The sequence below is a fragment of the Sus scrofa genome, chromosome 1, assembly GCF_000003025.6.
Source record: "Sus scrofa isolate TJ Tabasco breed Duroc chromosome 1, Sscrofa11.1, whole genome shotgun sequence".
Lineage (NCBI taxonomy): Eukaryota > Metazoa > Chordata > Mammalia > Artiodactyla > Suidae > Sus > Sus scrofa.
The window spans coordinates 261,194,694-261,208,218 of record NC_010443.5 but is presented as its reverse complement, the minus strand read 5'-3'; the positions used below and the strand labels follow the sequence as shown (position 1 = coordinate 261,208,218).

Genomic DNA, 13,525 nt, shown 5'->3' with positions numbered 1-13,525 from the left:
AAAATTTATTCATCTTGGAGTTCCCATTGTGGCTCAGCAGAAATGAATCCGACTAGTATCCATGAGGCCTCAGTGGGTTAAGGACCTGGCATTGCCATGAGCTGCGGTATAGGTGGCAGATGCAGTTTGGATCTGTGGCTGTGGCACATGCCAGTGGCTACAGACCCAATGAGACCACTAGCCTGGGAATCTCCACATACCTCAGATGCGGCCCTAAAAAGACAAAAAAAAAAAAAAAAAAAAAAAAAGAAAAATGTTATTCATTTTTTAAGTTTAAAACTAAATATTTTAAGGGTGATACATATTCACTTACAGAATGTAGACATGCAAAAGGAAAGAAATAGAAAATACTAATAATCCCCCTTGTCAGATAACTACTTTGTACTTTGATACAGACTAAAAATTCAAACTTAAGTGTCTATAAACACATTTAACATAAATGATCTCAAAGTGTATCCTGTTTTGAGACTCACTTCTTCTATTCAGTAACACATAGAGTTGAAATCCAAATGAGGGTTGGACTCTACTATTAACCACTAGGATATACAGCCTCATTTATATTTTGTTTTGTATTTTCTAGCCTTTTCCACAAACACGTATTATTATTATTATTTTGTCTTTTTACCTTTTCTAGGGCCGATCCCGCAGCATATGGAGGTTTCTAGGCTAGCGGTCTAATTGGAGCTGTAGCCACCGGCCTACGCCAGAGCCACAGCAACGCGGGATCCGAGCTGCGTCTGCAACCTACACCACAGCTCACGGCAACACCAGATCCTTAACCCACTAAGCAAGGCCAGGGATCGAACAAGCAACCTCATGGTTCCTAGTCAGATTCGTTAATCACTGAGCCACGACGGGAACTCCCAAGTATTATTTTTTATACTCCTAACATGAATGTAGGTTTCAAAACAGCCTAAACTGGTATTTCAAGGTGTCTGCTGCCATACCTGGCTTTTTAGCTTTTCCAGCTCTGTTCTCTTGGCCTGCAGGAGGGTCTCGGACTCCTTAAGAACCTGCAGGTGATGATCCTCCGTGCGTTCTGCGGTCTCGATGTCTCTTTGCAGTTTCTGCAGCCTATGAAGCACCAGCAGTACTAGAGCAGATCGGGAGACAGAGCCCCAAGAGCCATCTTCCAGCACAAGCCCCCTGAAGCCCTACAGAGGCCATACTTACTCTTCTGTCAGCTTTTCCTTCTTCTTGTTTAGACACTGGAAGTCTGAATCTTTTGCCGCAACAACTTTGTTTATCTCCTTCAAGATTTCTTCCTGCTCGATTTTGTGCTGCTCCAAATCCTTGGTGTCAGCCTGGAGCAATCTAAAACACATCACTTTATTTCCCCCAGACTCCCTAGACTTAATGTGTATTACTTATCATAAAGCAATTATCACCCTCTTAGAATCAAACTTCTCATTCATTACATTGACTGTATCAGTGGCTGAGGAAGCCCACCCACCTGAGCTGCTGATCAGCTTTGACAAGATTAACAGCAGTTTCCTGTGCTCTCCTCTCTAACTCCTCAGCATCTTTCTCAGTTTGCAGTAAATTCCTCTTGGCATCAGTGAACTTTTCAACAGCATTTTTTGTCTAGAAAAGAAACTGTCATTAAAAGCAATTCAGTTATGGAGTTTCCGTTGTGGCTCAGTGGTACCGAACCTGACTAGTATCCCTGAGGATGCAGGTTTGATCCCTGACCCCAATCAGTGGGTTAAAGGATCCAGCGTTGCTGCGAGCTGTTGTGGAGGTCACAGACACAGCTCAGATCTGGCATTGCTGTGGCTGTGGTGGAGGCCGGCAACTGTAGCTCTGATTCGACCCCTAGCCTGGGAACTTCCATATAACAGAGGTATGGCCCTAAAAAGACAAAAAAAAAAAAAAAAGCAATTCAGTTACAATATTCTCTCATGGCTATTGGTAATGTAAACTGATACAACTCTTTTGGAAAATAAGACAACAAAAGAGAAAGATTGGGAAATTCCCATGTGGCGCAGGGGGTTAATGATTCAGCATTGCTGCAGCTCTGGCACAAGCGGCAACTGTGGCGCAGGTTCAATCCCTGGCCCAGAAATTTCCACATGCCTTGTGTGTGGCCAAAAATAAATAAACAAATAAAATACAGAAAGACTGAAAAAAAAAATGCACATTCACTTTGGCTCTCCAATCCTCAGAAAAGAATTCAGAAGAACTACTACACAAAAATGCTCACTGTTACTGAAATAATATAAAACTTGACAAATAATAGGTCTGGTAAGTGACAATGCATCAACACAATGGAATACTGTGTAGCCTTTAAAATGAGATGACAATGTAGCAACATGGAAGAACCTTAATGATAAAACGTTGGTTGAAAAAAAAATTTTTAATGGTACAAACTTAATTGTAAGAGCAACTATATAAAACTGTATCTTGTCAACAAAGACAGAAAGGCAGTGTAAAAAGTCATTTGAGTGTGGTGAAATGGTAGATGGTCTTTTAAAATCTATTATTTTTTAATTTTTTAATTATAGTTGCTATACATAGTGTTCTGTCAATTTCTGCTGCACAGCAAAATGACCCAGTTATATATTTATATACATTCTTTTTTTTCACATTATCCTCCATCATGTCCCACAAGTGATTATAGTTCCCTGTATGCTGTAGGATCTCATTGCTTATCCATTCCAAATGTTAAAATATTATTATATGTAATTTTTTTCAATTAAAAAATATCTTTCCTCCTCCAAAAGAAAAGTAAACCAAAGGGAAAAAGAATTAAAAAAGAGAAAAAAATGAAAAAACAAGCAAGCAAAGAAGCAAAATAACTATCCAAATAAGAGGCAATGAAGGCAGTTCCTGTTGTTGCTCAGTAGAAACTGAATCCAATTAGTATCCATGAGGATGTGGGTTCAGTCCCCGGCCTTGATCAGTGGGTTAAGGATCCGGCGTTGCCGTGAGCTGTGGTGTAGGTCACAGATGCAGCTTGGATCCCGAGTTGCTGTGGCTCTGGCGTAGGCCGGCGGCTACAGCTCCGATTAGACCCTTAGCCTGGGAACCTCCATATGCCATGGGTGCAGCCCCAAAAAGATGAAAAAAAAAAAAAAAAAAAAAAGGTAGTGAAGTAGTTCTACCAATATTCCCTCCATAGAGATTCTTCCTTTATATATTATCTTGTCAAACAAAATACCATCAATCTAAGAATGATTTAATTATGGCTGAGAATCACAAATACTTTTGAAGCATTTCAAAATCTTATACAAGATTTGGCAAAAACATCTTTTTTTTTTTTTTTTTATCAAATTGGTTTCTTTTTCAGTCTAAAACAAGAGGCTTAAAACAATGTCATAAGAGGTCCAAAAATAGAGTACGGTTTGCACTTGGTTGAGCAGTGACTCACTTTCAGCCAAAACACTCAGTGTTGCAATTGCACTCAAGTCAGAGGCATTTGTCTGTGAAACTCGTCTAGTAAATACCCCGAGTGGATGCAAGAGGGTTTGGCCAGCTCCCAAGGAGCTAGATATTTCACCACACTTCTTTCCACTTTGGATAGCTGGCTTCTACCATATTCATCAGAAAAGCACTGGACAAAACTCACTACACACTCAAAAAAACAGTCTCATTTCTAAGCAGTTTTTTTTTCTCCTTCTATGCCAGGTTTTAACACATGTAGCACAGTCCTTACAAAATGCAGCATGTTTTCCTTCTCTCTTCCTCCTTAGCAAGGTGCCTCCCTGAGTCATTTCAGGAGGATGAAGGGAGAAGAGTTTACTAGCCTTGGTTCACTTACTATCTCTGCTTACTATTGGCCTCAGCAGTTTTTGTCTTTTTGTCTTTTTAGGGCTGCTCCTGCAGCATATGGAGATTCCTAGGCTAGGGGTCGAATCAGAACTATAGCTGCTGGCCTAAGCCACAGCCACAGCAAAGCCAGATCCAAGCCGTGTCTATGATCTACATCACAGCTCACAGCAACACCGGATCTGTAAGCCACTGAGCAAGGCCAGGGATTGAACCCACAACCTTATGGTTCCTAGTTGGATTAGTTTCCGCTGCACCACAACAGGAACTCCTGGCTTCAGCAAATTTTCTTTTATACATCAGTGATATGTTCGTCTCTGGTCCTGCTCACACTTATTTGCTCTCACAGTAACCTAACATGTGACAAAAGAGGGAACTGATCACCTGAAAAGAGATGATGACACTTTCTCTTATTAAAACCATTACTCGGAGTTCCCGTCGTGGCGCAGTGGTTAACGAATCCGACTAGGAACCATGAGGTTGCGGGTTCGATCCCTGCCCTTGCTCAGTGGGTTAACGATCCGGCGTTGCCATGAGCTGCGGTATAGGTCACAGACGCGGCTCGGATCCCACGTTGCTGTGGCTCTGGCGTAGGCCAGTGGCTACAGCTCCGATTTGACCCCTAGCCTGGGAACCTCCATATGCCGAGGGAGCGGCCCAAGAAATGGCAAAAAGACAAAAACAACAACAAAAAAAACCCCATTACTCACAGAATTTCTTTAATAAATTCTTCATTTCAGTTCCTGGGTAATGGATTTCTATTCATTTAAACTGATCCATGTCGAAATGACAATATAAAAATAATAGTTCCTGAGGTGCTGCATGTGGACATGGGGCTTTTTATCCCAGAATTCTCATCTAATTAAATAAGCTCTCGGTGAGGCAGAATTGTAGCTGTGTGACCCTGGGCCAGACCAGCCTCTCTGAGCTACATCTGTGAACTCAGCTAACAATTATCTTACAGGGTTGAAGTGGCATTTACAAAACAGTAAAGGTGTGGCCATAGAGGGCCTCAATAATAGCAGCTCCTTTTCCTCCCTAACTTCCTCTGTGTTTAGTCTCAAGAATACTATTTCAGATCAAAAAGCACATGATTTTATATCTTTATCAACTTGAAGGACACAGTAAGACTAAGAGTCTTATAAGGTCCATTGTTGTTTTATAAGAATACAAGATGGGTCTACTTAATAAACACAAATACCACAGTCCAAAAACCTTTAAAAAGCTACACACAGGATAAAGAGGAGGGGTATGTTAAGAACTAAATGACATTCAGGAGCTCCAAATATGCTAGTTCATTTGATTCATACGGAACCTAGATTTTCTGAGCCTGAATTTATAGATGAAAGCAAAGCTCAGGGACTTAAGAGACTTGCCCCAGTCCTCACAGATCCTTAACTAGCAGAGCGCAGCCTGTCTAGCTTGGATGAAGGTGCTCTTACATGTTTTCTTTCTAACTCTTCCTGCTGACAAGAGTAAGCTGCTTCACCCCAAAGCCGATAGCACATACTTTCTCCGTTGTGCATGAAAGTTCACTCTCAGCCTCCGCCAGCAGTCGGTCAGCCTCCCTGAGCTCTGCTCGACGTTTCAGGAGCGTCTTCTCGATGCACTCAATTTCATCTACAATGTCTTCATGGTGTTTGAGTGACTTTTCTATTTCTAATTCATTCATAAGACTGTCAACATTTCCATCAATGAAGTCTCTAAAAAAACAGACCAATAGATTTTAAATGTGACATTATAGATACTTGTAGCCTAACTGATAAAAAGATGCACAATGATATTCTAATTTACATGAGAAGGGATGGGATATACAGCTACATCTGGTTATGTTCAAGGCCTATGTTTACCTTTTTATTCAACATGGCATACTGTTTTGTTTGTTTGTTTTGTTTTTTGTCTTTTTAGGGCTGCAACCATGGCATATGGAGGTTCCCAGGCCAGGGGTCTAATTAGAGCTGTGGCCTACACCACAGCCACAGCAACCTGGGATCCATGCCACATCTTCAATCTACACCACAGCTCACGCCAACGCCGGATCCTTAACCCACTGAGCAAGGTCAGGGATCAAACCCAACTAGTATCCATCAATGCAAGTTCGATCCCACAGCATATGGGATCTGAGCCATGTCTGCGACCTACACCACACCCTGAGCAACTCTGGATCCTTAACCCACTGCAAGGTCAGGGATGGAACCTGAGTCCTCATGGATGCTAGTCGGGTTCATTAACCATTGAGCCACGATGGGAACTCCCAACATGGCATACTGTTGACAGTAAGTTCTATGTATAATGTATGACGTGTTTGTTTTGTCCTTTTAAATATAAAGTTTTGTCTTGTTTTGTTTTCGTCAGCACTTGGTCAAGACAATGCTGGTGCAGCCCAAAAAGACTGAGTAAACAAACAAACAAATAAATAAATAAAAATGGTTATCTGATTGCCTTACCGTCCCCCTCAAAAAACTTCAACCCCCCCCTTCCATATAGTATAAAAATGATATAACCATCTCCTAAACCCTCAAACATCTAGTGCCAATCTTTCCTCGGTATGGCCCCTGCTTTTTTCTGCCAGGTCTATTAGTCATTCTTGTGTTTGCTCCTAGAAGGCAGAGACCCTATTTCACTCACCTCTATGAGCTCCACAGGTCTCCCTCCAACCCTGGTACCTCAGCCAGTCCGGCTTAGGGAACAAAAACTGGGCAACTGTCATAATTTATGGTCTACCACAGAGGACGGCGGTCTACCTAAATGACCCATGTGGCAGATAGTATGTTAGCTAACAGACCCTATGCCAGATGCTGGGGCACAGAGAGGGAGACCCAGCTACTGTCTCCCTGGGTATCTTACAACATGGTGTGAATAGCACTATGCATGGCGTTGCCAACTCCAAACTGTGGGAGCCTGAGATGAGGAAGCTTTTGTGTGAGAGGGATCCCTGACCTACCTCTGGAAAGACACAATGGAGCTAGGCAGGGGCAGGGTGGGGAGCCATCTCAAAGCAGTGTGTGCAAAGGTAGGGAGGCAAGAGAAAACCTGGTGCTTGTGGAAACCACAGCAATGTACACTGTAGAGCCAGAATGAACTCTGTGTGGGAGAGAAGGATTAAAAAGAGAGAGGCAGGATTCAGATCTTGGAGGGCAGCATATATTCTGACAGGAATGAGAGTCACGTGGGAGAATGCACATCAGGTCTGTAGCCATGGTGAGGGTAGGAAGGAGAGAGAGACTACACCTGGAAGGCCAGCGTGGAAGCTACCACATGAGGATGTTAAAGGCCAGGGCAGTGGAGATGAAAGAAGGGGACCAGTATGGCTCTCTGTGCACAGAGTCAGCAGGACTTGGAGACCAGCTGGACCCCTGGGGGAGGGAGGGAAAGGAAGGGGTTGAGGATGCCTGGCATATTTTCAGCCAGGGTCACTGGGGAGGCGTGGTGGTTGTGCCATTCTCCAAGAGGGACTATACGAAGAGCTGATTTGGATTATTGGCCAAGAGAATTTAGACTTGCACTGTCCAATATGGTAATCACCAGGTGGCTATTAAATTGATTTAAATTAGGAGTTCCCGCTGTGGCACAATAGGATCAGTGGCATCTTGGGAGTGTTAGATTGCAGGTTCAATCCCTGGCTCAGCACAGTGGGTTGGGGATCTGATATTTTCACAGCTGCAGCTTAGGTCGTGACTGCAGCTTGGATCTGATCCCTGGCCCGGGAACTCTATATGCTGAGGGGCAGCCAAAAATGGAAAAAAAAAAAAATTTAAATTAAATTCTGTCCCTTACTTAATTTCCACTAGCCATATTTCAAGTACTCAATAGCCACATGTGGCTAAAGTTTACTGTTTTGGATAGTACAGATCTAAAACATTCCCAAGATCACAGAAAGTTCTATTGGACAACACTGAATTATCTAAATGAACTAATATCATATTCATCTGAATTATAAAAATAAAATGGCTAACAAATACTTTCGCTGTTGATGTTTCTGAATGGTTCTATGTAATTCTTCTACTTCATGCTCTAAGTCTTTCTTCTCTTGCAAAAGATCATCGATATTGTGATGTAATTCTTCTATTTCTTTCTCAGACTGCCGCTTGGATGCTCTCATCCACCGTTCCCGTTTCTTTGATTTTAAATGCTGCATTATTTCCTCCAATCTAGAAACTTCATTCTCCTGCACAAAGAAAAAAAATGCAGTACTGAAATATCACATGATGTTTCCCCTCTTTCCTCCCCAAACTGAAATTAACGGTGATTAAAATGTTATCTATGACCTGAAAATGGCAGTAGTTTCTCGGACTTCAGTATGAAAAGAAAAATTAAGTCAAGCCAATTTCTCCACATGCCAAAATTAAACCAGTGGGCCAATAAAGCTACCTCTTCCATCAGTCCAGCTATGGTTGATAAACATTCACCAAGCACCTTATGGATAATCTCTGGCTCTAGAGTTCAGCATCTGGCAGAGACATATATAGAGGTCTCTCCCCTGGGCACATAGGAGGGGAGCAGGCTGAGAAAGCAGCCTAGGAGGAGGTGTTTTTGTCTGGGTTTTGAAGAAAAAACAAAATGAGAAATAACTAAGCTGAAGAAATAATGTGCAAAAATGTAGGGAGGTACAAAGGCTCACCGGGGAAACCACAGAAACAGCCGGGTACTGGTGGAGGGGAAAAGAACCTGTTCAGGAGATTATTAGATGCTGAACCAACAGAACTGCTATAAATGGAGTGTGCACTGAAAAACTGCAAGATAATGTGAGTAACTACCATTTTTAACCATGTGAATATCCACAGTCCCTCTGAAACTAGCCTGTTAAAAGGGGGCTGGTGGCTTGGCGCCCACATGTACTAGTCCTTTATCTTCCTCTCAACTTCTTGAGAGGAAAGCAAAAAATAAAGAGCTCCAGGTGTCTTGAATATGAAGGAGCCACTTGTAATGCATTTTGTTTCTTTAGAACCAAAAAGTTATAAACATAAACTAATGATAAGAAAGTAATCATTTCTTGGAATTTAGCCTAGGGGAAAAGTACAAAATACAGTAAAAATTTACATACAGTTAAATGAACATTGCCTACACATAAAGAAATGTGTTATGCAGTCATTAAAATACTGCTTAAAAACACTTGCAAAACCATGGGGAAATATTTGTAACAATAAGTGGGAAAAACAGAATACAAAATCATGTGCATGAGACAAAAACTATGAAAAGAATAATAACTAATCTCAGCACCCAAAGATAAACCCCACCAAAACCTTACTATATGCTGCTCATACACAGGTTTATACACAAGCATATATACGTGTGTATGTGTGTATGCACACATATGCATCTCTGTAAGCGTACAAGTATAGGCACTAGCATGTGAATATATCTACATATACATATTAATACAGTACTTGTCAACAGAAAAATATACAACAAGCTGTTAAAAAATGGCTAATTTCTGGACTGAAAGCATTTTTGTTATAAAATGGTTAAACTGGGTTTATAAACTGGCCTGGTACCTTAACTCTTGTCCCGAACTGCATTTCTTTTTTTTGGTCATGCCCAAGGCATGTAGAAGTTCCTAGGCCAGGGATCAAATCTGTGCCACAGCAGCAACCCAAGCCACTGTAGTGAAATGACAGATCCTTAACACGCCGCACCACAAAACTCCAAGAACAGTATTTTTTTTGGTCTATTTAGGGCCACACCTGTGGCATATGGAGGTTCCCAGGCCAGAGGTCCAATCGGAGCTGTAGACGCTGGCCTACGCCCCAGCCACAGCAACGCCAGATCCAAGCCTCATCTTCGACCTACACCACAGCTCACAGCAATGTGAGCGAGGCCAGGGAGCAAACCTGTGTCCTCATGGATAGGAGTCAGATTCATTTTCGCTGAGCCACAATGGGAACTCCTAAGCTTAGAACAGTATTTTAATAAGAGAATGCTTGCACAGTTCTAAACATCAGCCTTACAAACACACCTTTGGAAGAGAATCCATTCCTAAGAAGGTCAACTCATTAAGCATACAACCTTATTCAGCCTCCCGTGGAAGCAGTGTGGATAGGGGGGCTTACGTCTTTCCACTTACTAAATTATGGTGTTCTGGAACGTTGCAATGCAGCACGCCCACTGGGATGAGAGGGACGGAGAAGTTGGGGGGTGGAGGCCCATATACAAAGGGGACCCCAGCAGGAGGCGGGCCATAAACAACAGTGCCAGGGGTGAGAGGTCGGCTGCTGTTGGGCAGGGGAGGAGGTGGTGCATACAGGGCTGTGCCCTGGGGTACAGGAGAACCATCGGGGAACACGGTGTAGATCAGGTATCCAGGAGGAGGCACAAATGGCTGGTCCTCTTGGTCATCCAGCTCGCTTTCCTCCTGGCTATCTCCTCCACTGTCTGCATCTTGAAACAAATAAACAGAAGAGTGTTTTACCCCATGGCAATTAGGTAAATGAGTTTAACAGAGAATAGCAGCATTCAGACCTAGATACCTGAGGTGGGAAAATAAAATTCTGTGGAAAAGGTTAAAAGCAGTTTTGAAAAGCAGGTGAAAACAGGGATTCAAATTCTTTTCAGCACCTGAACTTGAGTTTTTCCTATCTGTGGGTTTGTTTTTTTATGTCTTCATTCATCCATTTATTCAGCAACCATTTGGGTGCCTGCTTCATGCCACATCAAAGACCAACAGAGAGGTGCCATGAGATCCCAGAGCTCTCAGCTCTACCAGTACTGTGACACAGCCTCTCTCAGGTGCTGGTTCACTTACTTATCTCCCCTATAAGTAGGAACTAGGTTTGTTTATCACTGATGACAGAGAACCTAGCACACAGCAGGCACTCAACAAAAAGCTCCTGAAGGAAAAAATTCTCAGAAGGTAATATCCCCATTTTATAGATTAACAGTCTTAGAGCAGCTAAATAATTTGCCTAAGATGATACAGGTACTTAGTAAAAGAGTTAGGATTCACCCCAGGTCTGACTTTTCCCCCTGGAGCTCTGGGAGACAGATCTACACTACTTCATTTCAGATGAACTAATTAATGCCATGTTACAAGGACCTAAGCTGCCACATTCCAGGAGTGCAGGTGAAGCCACTGCTCAGCTGGCTTGGGTAAGACAGGGAGAAGGAACACTCCACGAAAAGAGTGCTGTTTGAGGACCTGGGTCTTTTTGAAGGAGGAGTAGGAATAGGTTTGGGAGAGAAAGGAAGAAGACAGACATTCCAAACAGAGGATTTAAAACATGGAAGTGTGAGAAACACAGCATGCAGTTGGGTGCAGCTGACCTGTGAGAGATTGAGGACAACAGAGACAAGAGGTCACTGGCAGAGACCAGATCACAGAGGGCCTTGTAGAGAAAGCTAAGGAGTTTGGACTGTGTCTTGTGGATTTCAGGGAATCAATAAAAGGTCACTAAACAGGCAAGAGAAATGCCACTTCCTTTATATGATTTAACTTACCTCTATTTGAAAATGATTTATGTAATCCACTCCTGATGGGAGAATAAACCCAGTATCCTGAAGCAGGGGGAGGTGCACTGCCTTCCTTCCCATCCTGCTGAGGTTTTCTAAGAGGAGTTGAGGCTGCATACTTTAGGCCGACACCAGAGTCCTTGGTGGCCTGGGAACTGTGGCTGGAAACCTAAAATAAATGACAGCAGAGCATACTATCTCTTACAAATAAAATGGCCAATTGTGGAGAAATGTCTGGAGAAAAGCTGAGATGGAGCAAAGCTGAGAAAGATCTGGTTTCTTTTCATGTATCAAAGTTCTCATTTCTCACTGGCAGAAATGAGATGCAATTACATGGCCATGTGACCTGCATGGGTGTTGGCCACCCTTCACCTGAATGCATTCAAATAGCCCCACGCAGAGCTCACCTATTCTAGGTCTCTGCCCGATTATTCTTCCTAAACTACAGCTCTGACCATAGGTCACACCACTGCAGTTTCCCAAGGCCTACATATAATTGACGGCGAGGGATTTTGAGGCCCCCCCCACCATCCTTTTTCTTAAAAAAGCATGACCCCACTCTACTTTTCCAGCTTCACCTTTCACTGTTCCCACCCAACCCTCTAGCCCCACAAGGCTACTTGCTTTGGCTAAACCAATCCTCCTCTTCCTCCCAAACTGTTCTCTTCCTCCTGAAAGCCTATCCCTTGAGGGTTGCTAAGTGCTGACTTCACAGCCCCGCTGTGAAACTCTCTTTCCTAAACATCCCCATGAGATGACTCCTTAACACTTCTCTGCAACTAGAGCACACAGGCCTAGTCTGTGTCACATGTACGTCACTGTTTTGTAACTACATTGGTGTGCCTGTGTTCCCCAATAGCTGTGAGCTCTTTGAGAGCAGGGGCTATAACCCACTAAAGCCAGCACTTGACCTAGACCTCAGTCAGCACGAATGAATGGCTAACAAAATGAAATTAAATCCAGGTGCCTATTTTTCTCTAAGCCCCGTATAATTTTACAGCCATTCCCAAAAGGCTCTCTGGGCTCAGGTCACTTTATTCCCTTCAGAATACGCATTCTGGGCCCCCACAACATTCCACCTGAGCAGGAAGGGGCAACTACCAGATTCCTTGGGAATGTTCTATTTCCATATCACACTGAATACACTTAAGAGTCTTAATGCATGGCTGGGCCTAGATATGTTGTTCTTGACACCTGATCACAGATTTGGGGAAAGGAACGTTGTCACACTTTGTTTAGTGTACATTCCCAACACCAGAGACCTACTTTTGATGATGGCGGTGGTGGCATAAAGTACCAATAACCTCGTCTTTTGAAAGGATCTGCCATGCTGCTGATGTAATCATTCTGATAAGAAACTTCACGTCGAAGTTCAGTAATTTCTTCCAAAACATTTTCAAAGCCTCCTTTGTTATCTGTAAAGGAAAGCCATTCTAGGAAGCCAGGTATGAAATCATCTATTTCCTTTCTCTCAAAATACAAAAGTGATTCCTGAGATTCAGTGACTTTTATCAGTTCCTCAAAGCTGCCATTCAGCCTGTCCTTTGGAAATAAGCTTTAGCTAATGCTTAAAGAGGACAGACATCATACTGCTGTTCACTTATAAAGTGAGCCAGGGAGAGAAACAGATTTGTAAATGTAATTTCTTTTGAAAATACAAAAGTAGGAGTTCCCATTGTGGCTCAGGGGGTTAAGAACCCAACTAGTCTCCATGAGGATGCAGGTTTGATCCTTCGCCTTGTTCAGTGGGTTAAGGATCCAGCGTTGCCTTGAGCTGCGGTGTAGGTTGCAGGTGTGGCTCAGATCCTGCATTGCCGTGGCTGTGGTGTAGGCTGGGAGCTGCAGCTCCGATTCAACCCCTAGCCTGGGAACTTCCATATGCCTTAGGCATGGCTTTAAAAAAAAAAGAAAGAAAGAAAATATAAAAGTAAATCTCTCTCTATAACCAAGTCTCTGAATACTACTGTACTTACATAATTTTTAAAAAGTTCTTTGCTTTATTAAGCTAATTATCACAGCTTTGTATATCAAGCATGGAACTGATCTGTAACAGTTAAATAGATTTGCTAAAGGCAAAAAAAAAAAAAAAAAAAAAAAAGATGATTTGATTTTAGAACAACTACAAAACCACTACCAAAATCGACAGGCAATACTTTACCAGCCCCGGTGAGGTCTAATAAATTCCGCAGCCTCGCAATCTCTGTCCTTTGTCTTTCCATGGTCTCATTCAGTTTTTCAATTTCTAGCACCTGTGAGTTTGTGCCTCTGGTGCCTGCATCTACTTTCTCCATCTCAATTCGAAACTATTAAA

At 42.7% G+C, this 13,525-nt stretch overlaps 1 protein-coding gene across 8 annotated transcripts in view; it reads right to left on the bottom strand.

Moving 5' to 3' along the window:
- Positions 1-13,525, bottom strand: part of CNTRL (centriolin) — a 93,535-nt gene that overhangs the window by 18,892 nt on the left and 61,118 nt on the right. For all 8 annotated transcript variants that reach the window (XM_021068196.1, XM_021068190.1, XM_021068218.1 and 5 more), the window contains 9 exons: positions 13,373-13,517; positions 12,481-12,629; positions 11,203-11,383; positions 9,833-10,146; positions 7,731-7,936; positions 5,279-5,471; positions 1,454-1,584; positions 1,174-1,314; positions 948-1,074 (listed from right to left, as the gene is read on the bottom strand). In XM_021068196.1, coding sequence (XP_020923855.1) covers positions 948-1,074; positions 1,174-1,314; positions 1,454-1,584; positions 5,279-5,471; positions 7,731-7,936; positions 9,833-10,146; positions 11,203-11,383; positions 12,481-12,629; positions 13,373-13,517 — 1,587 coding nt within the window. The remainder of the gene's footprint in view (positions 1-947; positions 1,075-1,173; positions 1,315-1,453; positions 1,585-5,278; positions 5,472-7,730; positions 7,937-9,832; positions 10,147-11,202; positions 11,384-12,480; positions 12,630-13,372; positions 13,518-13,525) is intronic.